The following is a 24,882-nucleotide window of genomic DNA, read 5'->3' as shown; positions in this document are numbered from 1 at the left end:
ACTTGTTCCCATATCTTACTGAAGTACTATAAATTACTCAAAATGCAGGTCTGATTTACTTGAGGGACAAGTTATACCACTCACCCCAAGAAGAATAGACTATATGTGTAAATTACCAACTGGTGGCATTTCCTTTCATTTCAAATTAAGAGTTGAGAAAATAAAATTAGGAAGCTATAAAAGCCAGTATGCTCACCCTTATCTGTGGCCTGCACTAATTAAAACCAATGAGTATGCCCAGCTGGGCATGGCTCAGCGGCTGAGCATCCACCTAGGATCCAGGTGATCGGGGTTCGATTCCTGGTCAGGGCACATGCCTGGGTTGTGGGCTCGATCAGTGACTCATCACTGATGTTTCTCTCTCTCTCTCTCTCCTCTCTTCTCTTCTCTGAAATCAATAAAGATATAGTAAAAAAAATAATAATAATAAAAAATAAAACCAATGGGTATGCCTTAGCCAGTTTTGCTCAGTGGTTAGAAAGTCGGCCTGCAGACTAAAGGGTCTCGGGTTCGATTCCAGCCAAGGGCATGTACCTTGACTGCATGCTTGGTCCCGGTCAGGGCGAGTTTGGGAGGCAACCAGTCGATGTCTCTCTCACATCGATGTTTCTCTCTCCCCCCCTTCTACTTTCTCTGAAAAGCAATGGCAAAAAGATCCTCGGATGAGGATTAAAAATAAATAAATAAATAAATATAAAACCAATGAGTATGTAGCAACCATCCTTTCTTCATGACTCTGAAGATGTGCATGCAGTGTTCTCCTCTAGCTAGCAGACTCAGAAGTTACTTTAATACTTTCTTTGTGGATTTTTTACCCCTCCCTTTTCTGTGAACAGTACTACATATACTTCATATATCTCTACTACTGCACTTTCCATGTAATCATTTGCTCACTTGTCTTTCTGAAGCTTAATTGAACTTAAGCTTCGAGGCAGGGACCCTGTCATATTAATCTTTGACTACTCTATACCTCACCTATGCCTGATATGTAGTATGAAATGGATGTTTTTGAAGGAAGAAAATTGGAAAAACTCTCAATGACTTGTCTTTGAATTTCAAAATATTTTTAATGACAGTCACATTGCAACAGAAAGAATAAGAAAGGTTTATTCTGTGAATAAGAAATAAAAGTAGAATCTATCCTGCTGGCATAACTCCAGGCTCTCCTTATTTTCCCTAGTTGTTCTTGTCAAGTATTTTCACTCAGGATTGTTTCTTTAAATACAAATTAACTCAGGTTTTTTTTTGTTTTTCTAAAGAAACATTTTACTATTGAATACCAGTTCCTATTAACAGAATCTAATCTTTTATGCAGATGAGTAATGGTACGCATGCAAGGTATAATGGCTGTGGAGCCAGAATAAAACAAAACAATTTCCAGACTGAAGTCAGCTTTTTAACATTACCAATGAGGAAAGGGGGATAGAGAGAACAGGTCACAGTGCAAATAAATCCAAACTGACAGATAACTTCAAAAGCGATCATAATTTTGGTTATAGACTATATCACTTGATTATAAATTAGTATTTCAACTTAGAGCAAATTTTCAGAATATCAAAAACACAGATCTTTATTAGCAATGGATTCTATCAATGTGATCACTATGTGAGAAAACTATACCTCTCCTTTTTCTTTCCCAATTAGTCTCCTTTTATTATTTATTCTCTTGTCTGTGCCACATGTAGGCCAGAGAGCTTGATTTGTCTGTGTACTTTACAGTAAAGCAAGTCAATTTTTGGTATGTGCAGTATTTTCTTTCTTTTTAGTTGAATTTCTCAAATATTTTATGTTAAAACTATGATTAAAAAATAATATATTTTAGTAAAAAAGGTTTTTTTACTAACCTAATACATGAGAAAAATTTAAGATTATCTTAAGTCAAAGATACATGTTACAGCAAATCTATACAAACAGTAAACACAGCAAGGGTTTCTAAGAGTCAGGACACTGTTTCAGAATGAGTAGCAATCTAGATTGGTATTAAATAATGAAGAACAGCATCTAGCATATATACCAAATCTTTAAATTTTACTAGTTATAAAAATATTTTTATGCAACAATTCATAATGCAAGAAATAAAGAGATTATTTAATTGTTGCCATCTAAGAATTTTTTAGTAAACCAGAATTGACTCAGAACTGGTATTTCATAACTATATTTGGATGGTTATAAAAAACCTCAAAGCATTTAAAACACCAAGCTTTCCCCACTGTTACTCTCATTATTTCAAGATTCAAGTAGTATTTTCACAACTAATGAGAACATCCAAATCTATTAAAACTACTAAAACACAAAATTTTCTCAAACATTTAAAACTAATAATGTGATTTACTTTGATACTATGAAATCCTATGAACCCTACAAAGAAAGTAAGGTAGTAACTGTAGTTTTATTCATCAGAGCTAACTACCAGATGAAGATTTCTCTGTCAAATGCTCTAAGTTCAATGTTGTAAAATTAGTGTAATTTAACTGGAATATAATGCAATAGGAAGACTTTTACTTTAAAAGTCCCTATTTACAGAATGTGATTTATTCAAAAGCAGATATAAAATAATAAAATTTCTAGGACATGAATTATTTCAGAGACATGAATTTATCTTTACAGACAACAGAAACACAGTAAAATTTCACAAATTTAAAAAAAAAAGTTGAGAAAAAAAAAGTGAAAAACTCCTATTAAAAGGGATGGTATATATATATATACTAAACAAAGGCAATTACAATCCTTACCTTTGGGCTGCTGTTTTTACTATTGGTATCTGTGCATTAGCATGATGAAAACATCTACCATCAATAACAGTTCCAGAACATAATGATGCATTCTGTGTATTTTCGCTGCAATTTCAAGAAACAAAGAATAATCTGAACAAGGGAAAATGACATACACGTATGCAAAATAAATCCTTTAAAATCTGAGCACCTGCACAAAACCACTTAAAAATGTTTATAGATAAAGCTAATTGGCCATGTTAAATTGCCCATTAGGAGTTATCCACTTTCTGAATTTATCTCTGAATGTTTCCAATCCAGTTCATGAAAGATGATAAAGAGCAGAACACTAGAATAGAAATCAGGAATCCTAAATAAATACTTTGTACTATAAGATTTCCAGTAAATTAATTCAGATATATTTTCTCTCTCTATTCTCTATTTAAAGACTGTTATAAAAAGTTTTAAAATCATGAATATTACAGTTTTCTTATATGCCCAAATAAAAATGTTAATTGTAAAAAAATAATGAGTCCTAGATTCTATTTCTAATTCTGCCACTGACTCAAAAGTTATTTAGCCTTTATGTACCTCAGCTGTCTGTCTATAAATTGACAAAGCAGAAATGAAATAGTGATTTTCAACCCTATTTCTGGAAGATGTAACACCCCAATCGTATCAGTAACAGTGGTTCACTATAGCAATCTCTAGGAAAAATGAGTTATATCTAGGAGAGAAGAAAAATAAGAAATCTTCAAAGTAAGAAAGTCCCTTATTGAGATAATCCTGACAAAAATCCCCTAAAGGAGACATGACACCTACCCTACGATGCTTTCTACTTCTAATATCATGACTGAGGTTTTACTAACTGTATGAAAGCAAGCTCATCTTATAAAATCCTAGTCTCCTGAAAATTTTCTTGCAATATGTTTATTTGGAACCAAGATATCACTGAAATCAACCCCATTCCCAAGATTCAAAGCAAAGAATCCACGCACTGGGACCACTTATCTTCTTGGCCCTACTGACAAAGATGTAGGTTGAGCAATTCACAAAGATATATAGTTTTAGTGTCAAAGCCTTTATCTTTTGTGTAGGAATGTGTGGTGAAGTGTTTATACCTCAATTTCTTTTTGTTGCTCGACATGTTAAGTCCAATTGGGTTGCCTTTTAAAGGTTTTGAATTTTCAGTCTTGTTTCGTCTTGCACATATCTTCCAAGAATCACCAGAACAAGTAGCAACAATTTCAGATTGACGATTTAACTGTAAAAAAATCCATAAATGTTAAAGAAACAATAAATACCATAATATGGCAATTTATCAACAACTATTTGAAAACTCATTTATTAAAAAGGTAGTAAAAATGTACTAGCTATTAGGGAGGGGTGGGAAGGATGACAATGGCATAAATCTGAGAGTAATTCAACTAATACTTTTTTCCCTATAGACAACAGAAACATATAGGAACATGGGTATTTATAATATTATTTTCTTTTCATTTAAATATCTCCAAAGATATTTGAGAAAATTAAAAGAAAAACAGGCACACTCTCCCTCTCAAGAGCATGCCTGCGCCTTTCCTTACTCCCTCTAATTCCCCCCAGGTGTGTTACCTTTGCCTTTTTCTCTCCTAAGCTCCAAAGGCCCTTCTTTTGCTTCTATAACTTGTTTTCTAAACCTATGCAACCCAGCTGGCTCACTTCTACTACCTCTGTAACTTTCTAAATAAACTTTCTCTTACAATTAAAAATAAAAATTAAAAAATAACAGAAGGGATGAGAGTATAGGATCTTAAGAGAACTCCTTCCCAAAAGCAAAAAAAATAAACATTTCCCCTGCTTAACAGGCCTTGCTGCTATGTGTAGGGCAGTATAGCCAAATATGGCGATGAGCTGTCATTTCAACTTGTACAATGATTTTGGCTTTAGCATGAAAGAGATGTTTTCATACTTTCATAGTTCGCAAATGATAATATAAACATATCAATAACAATCACTACCTAGGTAGATCACAGTATGACGAGAGAATGGCCCATTCCTTGGGAAACTCTTCAAAAAGAAATCTACTTTTATTAAATTCATTGCACAAGACATTTAAAAGCTGCTTTCAGACTCAAGACAAAGGTCCTCAGTTCTTAGTGATAATTTACCCAAAACAAGATTTTAAAAATCATCCTTCTATCCTTTAATTGTATTTTTGAAACAACAGTCTAATCTTTTTCACAAGAAAATATAGTCAAAAGAAGATAGCAACTTGCCCCCCATGCCAATTCTCTCTATAGAAACTTAAGTTTCCTAAAAAAATATCAGCTACAAAAAAAATCCTAAGGAGAGAGTTCACTGTGCCAGCACCACTCTTGTTTTCAGAAATATCTACATTACAAAATTCCAAAAAGACCTGTTTTTGACATACTACTTATTATCACTTTCTTCTCCTTGAGACATTTTTACTCCCTAATCTTTTTTTTTTTTTTTAATTTCAGAGAGGAAAAGGAAAGGGGAGATAAAAACATGGATGATGAGAGTCATTGACTGGCTGCCTCCTGCATTCCCCTCCTGGGGACCAAGCCCAAAATCTGGGCACGTGCCCTGATTGGGATTCGAATTGTGACCTCCTGGTTCACTGGTTGATGTTCAACCACTGAGCCACAGCGGCCGGGCAACTTCCTAATCTTTTACAGCCATGTACTTCAGACTCCTTTCCTTCACTTCTGGTAATAGCATATTAAGTAACTCAGATCTCTTCCCTTTAGTCTCTAAAAACAACTAGAAACGCTGGACAAACTACAAATTAAAAAAGAAACAAAAAAACATATATACATATATGTGTGTGTATATACATGTGCATGTGTTTCAGGCATCTGAGGGCTACCAAGGCAGTGAAGTATTAAGAATTAAGATCGGGAGGGGCTAGGTGGGCTGGGTGGAGGCAGGCAAAGGGGGAGAAAAAGGGGACATCCATAATAGTGTTAACAATAAAAATTTTAAAAAAGAATTAACATCAGGGACAAGAAAACTCAAAATCTAATCCTACATTCATATTTTTCCCTGAGGCATCTTTTGATTCCAGAAGATGCGGCTGAGAGGCTGAGAAGCTAAGATGAACTTCCGAAAGACTCAAAAGAGCTAAGGAGACAAAAAGTGGATCTACCAAGTATGAAGGGCCTTGTAAACACCTCAAAATTTGGGTTAGGACTATATAGTCTATGAATTAAGAGTGAATTAGGCCTGGCCAGGCATGGCTCAGTGGTTGAGCATCGACCTATGATCCAGGAGATCGTGGTTCAATTCCCGGTCAGGACACACGCCCCGGTCAAGGGCTCAATCCCCAGTGGGGGGCTTGCAGGAGGCAGATCAATGACTCTCTCATGATTGACGTTTCTATCTATCTCTCTGCCCCTCTCCCTTCCTGTCTCTGAAATTGATAAGATATATTAAAAAAAAAAAAGAAAAGAAAAAGTGAATTAGAACAATAAGTCCTCTGAGATTGAAATCTAGGTTCTAATCCTCTCAACCTCCAGTTCAATTAAGAGTAAATCAGAATTACCTGGCGGAGGAAGAACAAGATGGCAGCGCAGGTAGCAGCTGTACCCGTCACCTCCCAAACCACATCAAAATTACAACTAAAATACAGAACCACCATCACTCAGAGCCTCCTGAAATCTGGCTGAAGGGAAGCCCTAAAACCAGGGAACTGAAGAAGCACGGAGACCGGTAGGAGGGGTGGAGACACCGGCAGATAGGGGCTGAATCACAGAGATGCGGCGGAGGGCCCACACCCGGTGCTGTGGGTTAAACCTGGGAGGGAATCTCAGCAGTGGGAGTTTCCCGGAAGAGTGAGGGGTCCTAGCCCCACATCAGGCCCTCAGCCCAGGGCTCCAGGGCCAGGAAGAGAAATCACCACAGCTTCGGGCTGTGAAAACCAGCTGGACTGTGGCTGAGGGTCACGGAGGTTGCGGGAGCCCCAGGCAGCTCCTCTTAAAGGGCCCGCGTACGGACTCACTCGGATGAGCTTCCTCTGAGCCCAGAGCTGGGCAGCAGCTTGAAAGGACCTGGGACACTCGGGGAGGAACTAACCTGCCTGAAATCCGGGCGAGAGGTGGAGGGGCAGCTTCCTCCCAGGCAGAAGAGCTGGCAGAGGCCATTGCTCCTTTGGCGAGTCCTCCCTGCACACAGCTGGCAGGCAGGCGCCATATTTAAATCACCAGCAGGTGACTCACACCTACTACACAAAGCCACTCTACATATCCCAGGAGACATAGCAGCTCTACCTAACACATAGAAACAAACACCTGGAAGCAGCCAAAATGTGGAGGCAAAGAAACATGTCACAAAGGAAAGAACAGAAGAAACCTCTAGAAGAGGAACTAAATGAAATAGATCCAAGCAAGCTGACAGATACAGAGTTCAGAATTTTGGTTATAAGGATGCTCAACCATATTAGTAAGAGTATGACAAAAATAACTGAGAAAAATCAATGACATAATAAAGTGCCAATTTGAAATGAAGGCTACACAAACTGAAATGAAGAATAATTTACAGGGAATCAACAGTAGAGTAGAGGACGCTGAGAATCAAATCAGAAATTTGGAACATGAGGAAACAAAAAACACCCAACCAGAAGAGCAAAAAGAAAAAAGAATCCAGAAATAGGAAGATAGTATAAGAAGCCTCTGGGACAACTTCAAGAGGCCCAACATTTGTATTATTGGGGTGCCAAAAGGAGAAGTAAGAGAGCAAGAAATTGAAAACCTATCTGAAAAAATAATGACAGAAAAGTTCCCCTACCTTGGGAAAAAAATAGACTTACAAGTCCAGGAAGCACAGAGGGTCCCAAACAAGAGGAACCCAAAGAGGCCCACAGCAAGACACATCATAATTAAAATGCCAGAAGTTAAAGACAAAGAGAGAATCTTAAAAGCAACAAGAGAAAAGCAATTAGTTACCTACAAGGGAGCACCCACATGACTGTCAGCTGATTTCTCAACAGAAACTTTGCAGGCCAGAAGGAAGTGGCAAGAAATATTCAAAGTGATGAAAAACATGGAACTACAACCAAGATTGCTCTACCCAGCAAAGCTATCATTTAGAACTGAAGGTCAGATAAAGAGCTTCAGAGATAAGAAAAAGCTAAAGGAGTTCATCACCACCAAACCAGCACTGCAGGAAATGTTGAAGGGTCTTCTTTAAGAAGAAGCTAATGGATAAAAGAACCTAACAAACTAAATAGATCCAGAGACATTGGCGCAGGCAACAGACGATCACATTTCAGAGGGAAGAGCGAACGGGGGTGGAGGGTGGGAAGAGATTAACCAAAGAAGTTATATGCATATATGCATAACCCATGGACACAGTTAATAACGGGGTGAAGGCCTGGGGAGGGGGTGGGAGCGAGGTGGAGGGGTCAATTGGAGGGAAAAAATGGGACACCTGTAATACTTTCAACAATAAAGATAAATTTTAAAAAAAAATTACCTGACTCAAATTTTGAGTAAATAAAAATTAGATGGGTAGTTTGTTAAAACAAACTGCAGTGCTTGACCCTTACAGTTTATTCTGATTCAGTAGGTCTGGGGGGGCGGGGAGGCGCTGAGAATTCCATTTCTAACAAATCCCCCGATGATGATGATATTGCTGACCAGGGGATATTTGGAGAACCATTGGATTAAGGTGATCTGAGATTGCTAATGCTCCAGTTATTATCCAGAAGTAAACATATATCCCCTTTAGAGGAAGATAATATTACCCTAGGCCTCAAATTATCTACCATCATAAGAAGGCTCATCAAAACAAAGGGAAACTACTGAAAATAAGAACAGAATTATAGGGGATGAAATAACGAGGTTATCACACTCTCATTTACATTAGTAAAGAACAGAACCATTTAGTGATGAAAAAAATAAAAATTAAAAATACCGCCACTTCTGCATTTGGTAACCTTTTCTTCAGAGAAAACAGTGTTATCATGGAAAGGTAATAATTTAGAAATCAAATAGACCTGTTGTCTCTTTCTAGCCACATAACTTTCCTTGTAATCATGGGGTTATGAACAAAAGACATACACAAATTGCCAATCCCTGGAAGGGGCAGATAGGAAATCAGTAACTATTAGATCCCACTCAATTAGAAACACATATATCTTCAAATAGATTGCTCATAAATTATTTTATCATAAACAATTAATAATATTAAGCTGCATTCAGCCAAGAAAAATTAGACCTATCCAGTCATTTTGATCTAGGCCTATTCCCTTGCTGTTTTTTTTAATGGCCTAAGTCAATGTTTCTTTAAATGTGGTCACTAGATAAGCAGCATCAACATCATTTGGGTACACTTTAAAATGCAAATTTTTGGGCCCCACTCCACACCTCTTAAATCAAAAACTCTGGCAGTGGGGTCTAGCCATCTGTTTATCAAACCTTCCAGGTGATTCTGATGTACACTAATGTTGAAGAGCCACAGCTCTAGATGGTTTTGATATATATCATGTTAAGAATCTTGAAAGCAAAAAGTTTCCATTAAAGACTGTTCATCTAATTTCATTCCTCTATATAGTTAATTACAACTAATATTTATTGAGTGTCTACTATAAATAGGCATTACATTAATTACTTTATGTTCAATATCTCATTTAATCTCCATATTCATATTTTATACATTTCAGTAATTCTTCAGAGGAGGATTCAGCAACTGTACCTGAAACATCAGATCAATTAATTGATGCTACTAAATGACGGACAGGATTAACACCCTCAAATTTCCCTTTTTTTTCTTCTCAATAAAATCTCTCCACCACATATCATTTAAACTTTATTGAAACCCTATCCCTATGTTATGGTTACTGAGCTTAAAAAGCAAAGTAACTTCTCCAAACTAGTTAAATGGATTTGAACAAAGGCTGATCTGATTCCTGTAAAGTACAGCACAGGGGATATAGTCAATAATATTGTAATAACTATGTATGATGCCAGGTGGATACTGGAAATATTGGGGGAACACTTTATAAAGTACATGATTGTCTCACTAGTATGCTGTACACCTGAAACTAATACAAAATAATATTGAGTGTAAACTCATTTATGTATTGTCTTTAAAAGTTGGACCTTTATATATTTAGCTCATTTAGTCTATGGAAAATGTCTGCATAGAAATTACTAGATAAGGTTAGTTCACAAAGACCAGCCAGTCAATTAAATCAGATGTAATATTTATATACAAAAGTCTATTTTCATTTTTTATTTCAAATATACATGTTAATTTCATCATGACAGCCATTTCACTTCAGAATCCTAAGGCAGAAAAAGATGGCCTTGCTTTTGGCCTGAGTTTGTTACCTGGTTGTAATAAGTCACAGGAGATTTCAGTCTTTTATTTTATTTTATTTTTATACTTTTTATTGATTTTTAGAGAGAAAGGGAGAAGAGACATCAATGTGAGAACATAACATTGATCGGCTGCCTCCTGCACGCCCCCTACTGGGCATCAACTGATGGTACATCAATCGATGGTACATCCAGTCACTGGAGTACTAGGTAGCAATAAAAGAAAGATCTCTAAATACTTTGCTATATAAATTGATCTACAGTCTGTAATGTTAAGTAAAAAAAAAAACCGAGGTGCCAAACAGTGTGGATACTATAAGGAGAGTGGTATATTCTTATAATTAAAATAAAATAAAAAACAATGGAAGGTGAAACCACAGTGGGTTGCCTACAGTAGATGAAAGAAAAAGCGATGGAGCAAATCAGGTCAAAAGCTAGACTTCTCTGTAGATTTCACTTTGGAAACACGTGAATATTTTTTATATGTATAGAACTAATTAAATTAATTTTTTTTTTAAAACAAAGTTAAAAAACAAAAAACAAAAACCTAGCTCTCAGCCAGCTGGTGGAGTGGAATAAATAATTTCAACACAGTAATTTAAATATACATTCCTAGTGGGATACATCTGGTAGTGCCACCAAACAACAAGGAAACAAACAGAATAAAAAAAATTTGAATCATTTTATTAGTAATTATATTTGTATTGGTGGTGTAAAATTATTTAAAGTACCTAATAGGACAAAGCAAATAAACAACGAAGTTATCATCATTAGGAACCAAGACACTAAACCCAAAAGACACATATTTCACAACGTAATACATTTTTTCCAAGGCAATAACCACCAAAAGCAAAGACAAAAGAAAGACTAGTGAAAAAAACTGCTTTAAAATATTAGCAACTAGTACCAAAGCAACATGCCAATGTCTCCAAAAAATGGCATTTATCAAAATAAGAAACCCTTATAATATGCATCATTATTGTATGTACTAATATGCAAAGAAATTTTTTAAATTAAACCATGTCATGCAATTATAATATATATCTAGATAGATTTCACACATCAAAATGTGAATAAATGTGTATCTCAAACTCAATATAAACAGAATTCCTATGAATCAACAATATTCTAAAGATCAAATAGAAAAATAGGCAAAAGGATAATAACTGACAGTAATAAAAAAAAAAATGGAGTACATATATTAAATGTGTTCAATCTCACTCATAATAAAAGAAATGCATATTAAGACTGCATTGAGATATTTTTCACTGGCAAAAATCAAAAGATTGATAACACTCTAACAAAAGTTTGAGGAAACAGCACTCTCAGACATTGCTGATAAAAGTGTAAATCAGGTATAACAAAATTAGAAATATATCTGTCCTAATACGGCAGCTCTACTTCTACACCCTACAGATATACTTGTATGTGTGCAAGATAATCCATACAGAAGGCTAATTTACTCAGAATTATTTTAAGGGGAAAAGGTTGATAACCATAAATATGGTGGTATTGGATAATAATGGTACATCATAAAATGAAATACCCCTAAAAAAAACCTGAGGATACTCTTAATAAACTCTCATGGATGGTCTCCAGATACCTTAATTTTTTTTTAGATTTTTTTTTTTTTGGGGGGGGGAGAAAGAGAGGGGGAGAGAGAGAGAAAGAGAAACATGTGAGAGTGAAACATCGATCGGCTGCCTCCTGCACACCCCCTACCAGGGATTGAACCTGCAACCCTGGCATGTGCCCTGATCGGGAATCGAACCAGCCACCTTTCGGTACATGGGACGATACCCAACCAACTGAGCCATACTGGCCAGAGCAGATATATTAACTTATAGAGGACTAGAAAAAGTGTGTATAGGATACTACCAATTATGTAAGTGTAAGGGGGTGAGACAAGAATATACATTTTTGTCTTAACACAACATATCTGATGGGAAAAACAAGAAACTGGGAACACCTTGCCTCAAGGTAGGAAAGAGAGAGGCTGGGACTTACAATTTAAAAATGTTAACAATTTCTTTTGAAATATTCATTTTTAGTATATAAACTAAAAATATTTTTAAAATTAAAAAAAGCAACACTTGCCTTTTTTCCTTTTGAGGTTTCAGAATCCTCATCTTCATCTACACTGAGTAGATTTGCCTCACTGCATAGAAAATAAGGGGGGGAAAGACCTTAAGTGGCAATTACAACCCATACATTAAATTCAGAAAAATAATTCAGGGATCAGCAAACTTTTTCTGTAAAGGGCTATAGAGTAAATATTTTAAGCTTTGCAGACCATATGGTCTCCATATCAACTACCCATTTTTTCCATTATAGTATAAAAGCTCCCACAGATTATATGTGTGGCTGTGTTCCAATAAAACAATTGATAAAAATCCAGTGGTGGGTTAGATTGGGCCTATGAGTCATCGTTTGTTGATCCCTGCCATAAATGAATATTTGTTTTCTTATATGTGGATTTCATATATGGTCGCTCATTTTTACTTTCAGTCTTGGATTTAAAATTAGGGGGAAAGGACAGAGAAACAAATAGAGAAGAAATAAAATAAGAAAACGTTAATTAATTAAAAGAAAGTAATTCCAATGGTATTACTACAGTAAAAGAGTTATACCTCTACCTCTGAAGGAAATAACCCTTCACAGAGAATCACTGGCCTGAGATTCTAAAAGACCAGACTGATACATCTATTAATAAACAGTTCATATTCATCAACATGTTCAAAAAGGTAAAGTCCCTGATAATCCACTTATAAAGATGAATCAAAGAGTATGATTCATAAATGAAACATACAGAACAGGGAGCACCTTAAAGGACAATTTTTTTACATACCCATGACAAATCTTCTCACAAAGAAACTCAAAATACACCCTTCTGAAGACAAGTCTACTAAGCTATTTTTAGTAAAACCCTAACTATAATAAAAATGTAAAAGGTTTGTTTCATTACTGTTTATATACATCCCAACTTTTTTAATACTAAAAATTCTCTCCTTCCAAACATTTTACAAAAATGTTTAAAAAGTGGTATACTTTCTACTCAATTTCATTCTAATTTTTCAAAACTACATAGATACTAGATGTAACAAAAAACTATTTTAAATTAAAAAATAATCAGAAATGAAAGACCCTAAAATACCAATTTTAGGTGAGAAAATTACCAGTTCTAAGCTCTCCTTCAAATAAAACTTCACTTCAGTTCAACAGCTCATAGGTGAAAACACATAAAGTGGTAATGATGAATGGAGATGTTGCCCAGAAAGAAGTGAAGCATTTACAATATTCAGCCAATATACTCTGAATGACTTCTTATATAAAATTTCTAAACATATTTATAGTTTTGGTAGAACTTAGTGTATATATTTGTGTTTCTCTAAATTTGCTGTTTGTTCTGGTTAGGGGCAAAACCAGATCAATAAACCAAGGAACGAATGGCAATGCTGGATTTGTAATAGAAATTCTGCACGATGCAAAAGGTTCTATTGAAGCCATTATTTGAAATTTTTTACGGAAGTCATTGCAAGTACATTACCAAGTAAGCAAAGTGTTCATTATAACTTCTGTCTGGGTCAACACCTGTGTTTATCATTTATAGTGTTTCTGCTTTCTCTGGTGGTAATCTGATCTAAGATGGATGTGGTGGTTAAGGGTGCAACTGGGAAGAAAGTTACTATAGGACTTAAACTTTCAAACAAAATTCAGGGATCTTAATCTGGGTTTATTTTTTTATTAAGGAACATTTCTTTAGTTGGAAATCTGTAGTATGGTTGATATTTAATCATAAGGTTACATAAATTACATGCACATATTTATACACTTCAAAAGAGAGAAATATAACAGCAAAATTATTTACCAATAAAGAATTGCCTTTTCTTTCCTTAATGCTATTATAACAGTTCAATATTTTCTTAAGAATACCATACTCTTAAAAATATTTCCATGGAATATAAATGATTTCTCTACTGAAAAGTTTCATTCTTATAAAATATCTGAGGGGAAAAAAGTCTTACTCTTTATCTGTATCTCCTTCACTTTCTTCTCCATGATCAAAGCTCCAATTATTTTTAAAACCTCCATCTCTCTTAGATTCTGATCTAGTCAAAGCTGAAATAAAAACAGAGATAAGTATTCATTAATACAGCTATTAACTATAAAATAGAGCACTCCCCAAGCTCTTTGCTTAGTCTTATTTTCTTTTCACTTGCTTATCTTTGACTTACGAACACCTTATTTCCTCTAAAGAGAAACAGAACACTTTAATGTTATTTATATGTGTGAGTTTGCTAGAGAAAGATGCTCAAATTAGTAAAATGTTTTAAAAAATGGGGGGGGATGCATGAATATGTATGAAATATTTAAAAAATCAACCCTGTATCTCTATAATTGACCACTGATTCTAGAAATCAGTGCCTTTAGTTTGCTTGCCTTATTTATGAGAACCATAACCAGACCACTTTTTTTTACCTCCATCATCTCTGCCTTTTAACAAAAGAGAAACAAATCAAACATGTCAGTGTTGACAATGTGGTGAATCTGATTTGTCAAAAAACAACAAAAACTCTCCATATCAGAACACCAAACACACTCATCATGAGTTTTAAAATTTTTATAAGTGCATAGCTGAAATCCCTTGAAGCTATAAACAACTGGAAAGTAGGAATCTGGAGAGAGAATTAAACTTCTGAAGTTGTCACTTGAAACCATGTGGCAAAAACCTGATGGCCCAGACCAGAGCCTGGTTTGTAAGATCAAGTCTGCAGCCACAGGGCCCTGGCCAGTGTGGTTTCAGTTGGTTAAGCATGGTCCCATGCACCAAAAGGTTGCTGGTTCGATTCCTGGGGTCAGGGCACATGCCAGGGTAGCAGACTCAATCCCCATTAGGGGGTGGGCAGGAGGCAGCCGACTGATGTTTCTCTTTCACATCGATGTTTCTCTCTCTCTCCCTCCCTCTCCCCCCCTCTCTTTCTAAAATCAATAAAAACATACAAACATACATACATACATATGTGTGTGTATGTATATATATATGTATATATATTTTTAAAGTTTGGGGCCACAGCAAGATGAAAGGTCAGACCAAATACCAGAACACCTGAAGGGCAACACACTGACAGGGTGAATTAGGAGAGAAAAAAGTAATTCACTGAAGAAATCAACAATGGGAATATTAATGATATCCTGTCCTTGGCTTTGGATTTTTGGATTGAACTGAAGACAAAGTGTATCCACCCCATGGTTAGGGAATTCCTAACCATAAGCTCACAATTACTCAGATTTGGGACCAGAAGTTTCATAACTTACATGGCCCAAAGAAGTCCATAATTTTAAGTCTACAAGAAAAGATGCTCAATGTCACTAAACATAAGGAAAATGCAAATCAAAACTGTAATGAGATACTAGTTCACACCCATTAGGATGACTATTTAAAAAGAAATTAAAACGAAATATAATTAATTAGTATTGAAAAAGATGTGGAGAAACTAAAACTGTTATGCACTGCTGGTGGGAATGTAAAATGCTGCAGCCACTGTGGAAAAAGTTTGCCAGTTTCTTAAAAAATTAAACAAAGAATTACCCTATGATCCATCAATCCCACTTCTAGATATATACCAAAAAAATAACTGAGGGCACGGACTCTGACACTTGTACACCAATATTACAGCAGCATTATTCACAATAGCCAAAAAGTGGAAAAAACCCAATGTCCAGCAACAGATGAATGGATAAACAAAACATGCTCAGCACACACACACAAATTCAGCCATAAAGGAATGAAATTCTGATACATGCTACAACACGGATGAACCTTGAAAGCATTACACTGAGTGAAATAAGCCAGACACAGAAGGTCAAATATTGTATGATTCCATTTCTATGAGGTACTTAGAATAGGCGAACTCAGAGACAGAAAGTAGAATAGCAGCAGCTAAAGGAAGAGGAGAATACAGAGTTATGGTTTTTTTTGTTTTTTTGGTTTTTTTTTTGTTTACTTTTTAAATTTATCTTTATTGTTGAGAGTATTACAGGTATACCATTTCCCCCCGCAACTGACCCCCCTCCACTTCGCTCCCACCCCCTCCCCAGGCCTTCACCCTGTTACTGACTGTGTCCACGCGTTATGCATATATGCATATAACTTCTTTGGTTAATCTCTTCCCACCCTCCAACCCCCCTTCCCTCTTTCCTCTGAAATATGATCGTCTGTTGCATGTGTCAATGTCTCTGGATCCATTTAGTTCATCAGATTCTCTTGTTCATTAGCTGCTTCTTAAAGAAGACCCTTCAACATTTCCTGTAGTGCTGGTCTGGTAGTGATGAACTCCTTTAGCTTTTTCTTATCTCTGAAGCTCTTTATCTGACCTTCAATTCTAAATGATAGCTTTGCTGGGTAGAGCAATCTTGGTTGTAGTTCCATGTTTTTCATCACTTTGAATATTTCTTGCCACTTCCTTCTGGCCTGCAAGGTTTCCTTTGAGAAATCAGCTGACAGTCGTATGGGTACTCCCTTGTAGGTAACTAATTGCTTTTCTTTTGCTGCTTTTAAGATTCTCTCTTTGTCTTTAACCTTTGGAATTTTAATTATGATGTGTCTTGGTGTGGGCCTCTTTGGGTTCCTCTTGTTTGGGACCCTCTGTGCTTCCTGGACTTGAAAGTCAATTTCTTTCCCCAGGTAGGGGAAGTTTTCTGTAATTATTTTTTTAAATAGGTCTTCAATTCCTTGGTCTCTTTCTGCCTCTTCTGGCACCCCAAAATTAAGAATGTTGGGCCTCTTGAAGTTGTCCCAGAGGCTCCTTATACTATCTTCATATTTCTGGATTCTTTTTTCCTTTTGCTCTTCTGGTTGGGTGTTTTTTGTTTTCTCATGTTCCAAATTTCTGATTTGATTCTCAGCGTCCTCTACTGTTGATTCCCTGTAAAATATTCTTCATTTCAGTTCCTGTAGCCTTCATTTCAAATTGGTACTTTACTATGTTACCGATTTTCTCAGTTATTTCCCTAACCATCTGCTTAAACATCCTTATAACCAAAATTCTGAACTCTGTATCAGTCAGCTTGCTTGGATCTATTTCATTTAGTTCCTCTTCTAGAGATTTCTTCTGTTCTTCCCTTTGTGACATGTTTCTTTGCCTCCACATTTTGGCTGCTTCCAGGTGTTTGCTTCTATGTATTAGGTAGAGCTGCTATGTCTCCTGGAATATGTAGTGACTTTGTGTAGTAGGTGTCCTATAGGGTCCAGTGGCTCAGCCTCCCCAGTCACCTGAGCTGGGCCTTCTAGGTGCTCCTGTGTGGGCTGTGTGCACTGTCCTGTTATAGTTGAGCCTTGGTTGCTGCTGGCGTCCCTGGGAGGAATTTACCCCCAGACCAATCAGCTGTGAGGACCAGCTGCAACTACAGCCAAAGAGCTGCTGTGCTGGAGACACTCCTATGGAGCAGGATTTACTTCAGTGGAGCTCTGTTTCACCAAGTGCACGCCTTGAGTGTGTCACTCGTGGATGTGGTAGGGTTGTAATCCAGCGTGGCCGAGTCTGATCACCAGGTGCACTGTCTCTGGGGCCTCCCAGGAAGTGCAAAGTCAGCCTCTGCCAGTTCCTTGCCCAGGGCCACCCAGCATGAGCTACACAGCAAACTGTAGTTGGCTGCTACTTGTGCTGGGCTTGGAGGTGTCCAGGAGAGGCCAAGCTATGAGCCAATGCAGCTGCCGCTAGTGTCAGGCCTGGGGCCACTTATCAAGCCGTATGGGGCCCGCTGCTGCTTGTTTGAGAGATTTTAGGAAAGTCCTAACCATAAGGCTCGAGAGGCCACTTGCACAGAAAAGCCCCTGGAAATGGCCCGGATGAGTGTGCAGGTGAGGAGGGGCGGGGCCTCCAGGAATCACGGGGCAGGGCCAAAGGTGTGAATCAGGTGCTGGCGATTCCAATATGGTGCCTGCCTGCCAGCTGTGTGCAGGGAGGACTTGCCAAAGGAGCAATGGCCTCTGCCAGCCCTTCTGCCTGGAAGGAAGCTGCCCCTCCACCTCTCACCCGGATTTCAGGCAGGTTAGTTCCTCCCCGAGTGTCCCAGGTCCTTTCAGGCTGCTGCCCGGCGCTGGGCTCAGAGGGAGCGCGTCGGAGTGAGTCCCTGCGCGGGCCCTTTGAGAGGAGCTGCTGGGGCTTCCGCAGCCTCTGCAACCCTCAGAGACAGTCCCCGCTGGTTTCACAGCCCCGAGTTGTGGGGATGTCTCTTCCCAGCCTGGAGCCCTGGGCTGGGGGCCCGATGTGGGGCTGGGACCCCCTCCCTCCTCCAGGAAAACTCTGCCGCAGAGATTCCCTTCCGGGTTTCAACCATGGCACCGGGTGTGGGCCCGTGGCCAGGTCTCTGAGATTTAGCCCCGATCCGCCCGCGTCTGCGCCCCTCCTACCAGTCTCGGTGCTTCTTCAGTTCCCTGGTTGTGGGGCTTCTGTTCAGCCAGGTTTCAGGAGGCTCTGAGTGACGGTGGTTCTGTATTTTAGTTGTAATTTTGATGTGGTTGCGGGAGGCGGCGGGTGCAGCTGTTATCTACGCCGCCATCTTGTGTTTCCTCCTTTCCAGAGTTATGTTTTAATGGGTACAGTTTTTGTTTAGAATGAAGAAAAAGTTCTCGAAATGGATAGTGAAGGTAACTGCACAACATTATGAACATACGCAATACTAATCCACACAACTGTACACTTAAAAATGGTTAAAATGGTAAATTCTATGTTACATATATTTTACCACAAGAAGGAAATGTTTGTAAAGGGGGAAAAAAACCCCCCACCAAATAAAAAAACTTCTAAATGACTAACAGAATTAAATATAAATCTTCTCTTAATAAATATAAAACTTAGGGGGTTGGGGGGAGGTAGAAGAAGGTAAAGGGGGGGATAAATGGTGATGGAAGGAGACTTGGTGCAGTAAACACACAATACAATATACAGATGATGTATTATGGAATTGTACACCTAAAACCTGTATAATTTTATTAACCAATCTGTCTCCCACTTTCCCTCTCTCTCTATATATATAAAATATATATAATTTCAATGTAAGCCTCAAAAGTAGAATTTCAAAAAATGTGAGTTCAAAACCAAAAATATCATTAAAGAGGAATTAAGTCACCAGGGGTAAATCTGAAACTTCTTCATATGTATACTGGAGTTAGACAAATAAGTAAATATATAATGGAGCAAGGTTTCTCCCTGTCAGAGAAAGAGGTTATAAAAAAGCAAGTGAGGAAATCTAGAAGAAAGAGAGTCCATTACAGTAAGAGGTATCAGTATGAGCTCATAGTTATTTGATATATATATATGGACAGCTAGATACAGAAAGAAATGTAGATATGTATTATACCATGGTAGTATACAGAGCTAAGGCTCTGTCCTCTGAGGTCTAGGAGCAGTGACACCCCAGTACAGTAAGAAAACCTACAACCATATCTTGCTTTCTAAATACCATTCTCCAATAAAAGAAATCAGCACTGCAAAGAGAAATGAATGATTCTAGGGAGAAGGCAGAAAAAATACAAGACAAGCCTGGAGTATTTTTTCGTGCCAGAAAGCAAGGAGGTGCTTTAAAAAAAAAAAAAAAAGATGGGGGCATGTCAAAAGATTAAAGGAATCAATCTGAAAGAGCCTCCCAATAGCTAAACAATACTCTGGTTTCTCTTCAGATATAAACCTTTCACCTTTTATCAACAGCTAAATAAAAGTGAAATAATTTTAGCAAAAATAAGTAACAGTATTGGACGACAACCCCCCAAAATAAAATAAATACTCATGAGTCCATACTGCTATAAATAACTGAATAAATAAAAGGGGAAGAAAGACATGTCTTCCTTACAGAAGAATCCAAATAATTTATGTACAAACTCTCTCTTCTAAGAGATGAAACTTAATTCCCCTTCCCTTCAGTATACACTGGACTTGGTAACTCATTTCCAAAGAGTTAACAATAGAAGAGGCAATAAAGTAAACTGACACTGAGAAACCTGACAATCACTACCTCAGCCAGGTATCCAAGGTATGATCATCAAAACTGATGTCTCATTCATAGCAGTCATGCACTACATAATAAAGTTTCGTAAAAAACGAACAGCATATAATATATGAAGATTATATACGTATTAAAATGTAACTGAAATATTCCTATCACTTAGTGATGTCATAGCCATCTTAATGTCTATGCATTACACAAATAACATTGTGTAACAATTGCCTACAGTATCAGTACTGCTATATAGGTTTGTAGCCTAGAAGCTGCAGGGGAACAGAATTTGTCACTCCAAAATGTGTGTCTTTGGCTTAAGGATTAATTTAGGTTGGTTAACTTTAAGAAACAGCAGACACGGAAGAAGCTCTGAAACAGAGAGGCAAGTTAACAAAAACAGCCAGTAGACAGTGAAAAGTCAAGAGACATTATTTTATGCACTAAAAGAACTGGGGTTCTGTACACACAATTCTAACAAATCTAGTCATATGATTTCCTAATTGACAGCAGATAAGAATCTATAAATTAAATGAAAGACCATAACCTCAAGAAAGTGGTAACTACCAGTGAGAAAAAACATAAAAAGCAAACAAATTTTAAAAACAAGTTTAGAGCGACAAAAACTTAATCCTCAAAAGTCCTTCAGAGTATCACATTTCAACATGCTGCTATGGCTGACATTTGAAATGAGAGTGGAAAATTACATTCACTATACACCACTTACAAAATTCAGAAAAGAGAAAGATAAACCTTGAGAGAGCCCAGATAAGTATCACAAATCAAGTATATGCATTTTTCTCTATACCCTCACTAAAATGAAAGGAATGAAAGGAGAGGAAAAAGCAGAAACCCATAAGAACAAAAGAACCCAGAAAGGGAGGTTAACAGCAGATGTGCAATGTAACTAAATCAATGAAAGATGGAAATTGGATGGATGGCTAAGAACTGTCTTAGTTAACTAGAGAAAACAAACCTAAATGCCTATGAAGGCACAAACAGAACCAAACTGACAAAAGAAAAAGAAGATTTGAACATTGCTGTATCAATAAAAGAAATGGAATTCATTATTACAAATCTCCCCATAAAGAAACTCAGACCCAGAAGGCTTCTCCAGTAATTTCTTGAAAACTTTTAAGAAACAGGAATAGCCCTGGCGAGTGTGGCTAAGTTGGTTGGGAACCGTCTCATGCACCAAAATGTTGCTGGTTCAATTCCCAGTCAGGGCACATGCTTGGGTTTAGGGCTCAGTACACAGTGGAGGGCATGCAGGAGACAACTGATCGATATTCAGCTCTCACACCTCTTATGTCCACACTAAACTTATGTCCACACTAAAACCTGCAAACAGATGCTTATAGAAGCTTTATCATAACTGCCAAAACTCAAAAGCAACCAAGATGTCCTTTAGTACGTGAATGGATACTGTGGTACATCCAGGCAATGGAATATTATTTGGCACTAAAAAGAAATGAGCTATCAAGCCATGAAAGGACATGAAGGAAGCTAAAATGTACAATACCAAGTGAAAGGAGCCAATTATGAAAAGGCTACATACTGTACGATTTTAACAACCATTGTCCCTTAGTCTCCATGGGAGATTTGTTCCAGGATGCCACTCGGATTCCAAAATCTGCAGATGCTAAATTCCTTATATAAAACTACACAGTATTTGCATAAGACCTACACACATCCTCCCATATACTTTAAATGATCTATAGGTTACTTATAATACCTAATACAATGTAAATTCTATCTATGTAAATAGTTGTTATACTGTACTGTTTAGGAAATAATGACTAGAATAAAGTCTGTACCTGTTCAGACACAACCATGGCAGGCCTAACCACAAAGTACACACCAGCAACAATGCAACATTTCCCCCCCAAATATTTTGACCCATGGTGGTAGAATCTGTGGATGCAGAATCTGCAAATACAGAGGGCCAATTGTATATGCATTCTGAAAAAGGCAAAACTATGGAGACACTAAAAAAAATCAGTTGTTTCCAGAGATGAGGTGAAGGCAGGGAGGAGCTGAGGGATGAATAGGTGGAGCACAGGTTTTTATGGCAGTGAAAACACTCTGTATGATGCTACAATAATGGATGCATGCCAGTATACATTTGTCCAGACCCATAAACTCTACAACACTAAGAGTGAACCATAATGTAAACTATGGACTTTGGGTGATTATAATGTAATATAGGTTTATCAATTGTAACAAATGTACACTTTGATGGGGGATGGTGATACTGGTGGAGGCTATGCATGTGCAAGGATAGGAGGTATATAGGAAATCTCTGTATCTTCCTTTCTACTTTGCTGTAAACCTAAAAAAATAAGAAAAATGTTTGCATGGTTAGGAAAAAAATGGTACTCTTTTTCCAGTTTTATTGAAATATAATTGACACACAGCACTGTTTAAATTCAAAGTGTGCAGCATAATGACTTGACTTACATGTATTGTGAAACGATTACCACAAGTTAACATCCATCATCTCATAGATACAAAAAAGAAAAAAAGTGCTTTTTCCTTGTGATGAAAACTCAGGATTTACTCTCTTAACAACTTTGAAATATGCCATATAGGAGTGTTAACTGTAGTGATCATTTTATACATTACATCCCCATTGCATTACTTATCTATCTTATAAAAGGAAGTTTGTATCCTTCGACCACCTTCATCCAAGTCTTCCACCCCCATCCTCTGCCTCTGGTAACCACAAATCTGATCTTCTTCTAGGAGTTTATTTTCTTTAAAGATTCCACATATCATACAAATTTGTCTTTCTCTATTTGACTTATTTCACTTAGCACAATGTCCTCAAGGTCCATTCACATTGGTACAAATGGCAGCACTTCATTCCTATGGCTGAAAAAAATCTCATTGTGTGTGTATGCATGTATATACATTACATCTTCTTTATCCATTCATTAGTTGATGGACACTTAGATTGTTTCCATGTCTTGGTTATAGTAAATAATGCTGCTAGGAACACGGAAGCGCAGATATCTTTTTGACATAGCGTTTTTATTTTCTTCAAATATAAGTGGAATTGCTGGATCACATGATAGTTCTATTTTTAATTTCTTGAGGAACCTCCATACAGTTTTCCATAGTGGCTATACCAATTTGCAATCCCATCAACAGTACATAAGGGTTTTCTTTCTCCACATACTCTCCAGTATTTGTTATCTCGTCTTTTTGTTGACAGCCATCTAACGGGCCTGAAGTGATATCTCATTGTGGTTTTGATTTGCATTTCACTGATGATGAATGATACTGAGCACCTTTTAGTGTATCTGTTGGCCATCTAAATGTTTTCTTTGGAAAATGTCTATTCAGGTCCTTTGCCAATTTTTTAAGTTGGATTATTTGATTTTTGTGTTGAGTTGTGTGAGTTCTTTATATATTTTGGATATTAACCCCTTATCAGATATATGGTTTGCAAATATTTAATAAAGTCTTTAAAATATTTTTTACTGTAAAGACAACATAAAGCATATACTACAAATAGATTTTCAAATTGTTACCACAGCCTGCATAGTTGACTGGCACTCTCTTACTGTCATAAGAATTAAAGAAATGAACAGTAATTAATAAAAACCAACAACAAAAGTTATAATGCAAAGTACCATAACACCAAAGCATTTCCTGTCTTATAAAAAGCAGAAGACATTAAGAAAACAACAAATGACTACATTAAAAAAATTCTGCTCATAAAAGTATTCTATTTATTTAAAAAATAAGTAATTTCATAAGACATGTTCAATCCATATAATTCAATCAAGATTTACTATCCAGAGCATATGAAGAACCCCAACATTCCACCAGAAAAACAAAATGGGAGGAAGAAAGGAACAAGCAATTAAGAACAGAGGAAACACACACACAAAACACAAAAACTCATTGGGTGTTTTTGTTTAGTTTACATATGAATCCCAAGCACATAGAATAGAGATTAACTCTAGGCTGGCACTAAATATTTTTTGAATATTGGACAAGAAATGAACAATATTTTTTAATGCAGCAATAAAAATACAGTAAGTTTTCACTTAACATCATCGATAAGTTCTATGACTTTAAGTGAAATGACATATAACAAAACCATGATATAATTTTAGCACATATCATCACTTTGGCTCAAATAAATGCATAAAAATTTTTAAAAAAGAAAAAAAAAACCAGTTAAGTTCCTACTAAATCTTATCAACATAATGCAATGACACTGAAGGAAACACTGTTATTCAAGGACCTGCTATACAGTTGCTCCTCAATTTATGAGCGTGTTATATCCCAAAAACCCCATCCCTAAATTGAAAATATGTCGAAAATGCACCTAACCTTCCAAATGTCACAGCTTAGCCCAGCCTACCTTAAACATGCTCAGAACACTTATATTAGCCTACAGTTGGGCATAATCATCTACAATGAATACACTGTAAAGTAACAGTAGTTTACTCTTGTGACTACATGCCTGACTGGGAGCTGTACTCGCTGCTGCTGCCCAGCATCACCGGAGCGTATGGAACAGCATGTCATGCCTAGGAAACGACCAAAATTCAAAGTTCAAAGTATGGTACCTACTGAATGCATATCACTTTCACACCACATAAAGTCAAAAAATTTTAAGTTGAACCATCATAAATTGAAAAACACCTGTATTCCCCCCCCACTATAAACCAGAGTATTAGAAATTCAAAGAACCGTCTGATAACCCCATCAGATTGGCAAAAACTAAAACATCAGATAATATCAAATGGGTAATGATGTGTATAAACAGGAAAGCTTAAAAAATGCTAGTCAAAGAACTTTGGAGATCAATTTAGCATACCTAGGTGAAGCTGAAA

The 24,882-nt window shown here is 36.8% G+C and overlaps 1 protein-coding gene across 14 annotated transcripts in view; it reads right to left on the bottom strand.

Moving 5' to 3' along the window:
- SENP6 (SUMO specific peptidase 6) overlaps positions 1-24,882 on the bottom strand; it is a gene marked incomplete at its 3' end in the record, with an annotated part of 101,803 nt that overhangs the window by 62,685 nt on the left and 14,236 nt on the right. For 9 of the 14 annotated variants that reach the window (XM_081141321.1, XM_081141319.1, XM_081141322.1 and 6 more), the window contains exons 2-5: positions 14,059-14,152; positions 12,131-12,191; positions 3,833-3,975; positions 2,733-2,837 (exon numbers count right to left, since the gene is read on the bottom strand). In XM_081141321.1, coding sequence (XP_080997447.1) covers positions 2,733-2,837; positions 3,833-3,975; positions 12,131-12,191; positions 14,059-14,152 — 403 coding nt within the window. Of the gene's footprint in view, positions 1-2,732; positions 2,838-3,832; positions 3,978-12,130; positions 12,192-14,058; positions 14,153-24,882 lie in introns of all 14 variants that reach the window. The other 5 variants (XM_081141314.1, XM_081141315.1, XM_081141312.1 and 2 more) reach the window with 4 other exon arrangements.

The sequence above is a fragment of the Miniopterus schreibersii genome, assembly GCF_964146895.1.
Source record: "Miniopterus schreibersii genome assembly, chromosome: 6".
Classification (NCBI taxonomy): domain Eukaryota; kingdom Metazoa; phylum Chordata; class Mammalia; order Chiroptera; family Miniopteridae; genus Miniopterus; species Miniopterus schreibersii.
Note: the sequence above shows the minus strand (reverse complement) of the source record. Positions and strands in the feature narration are given on the sequence as shown.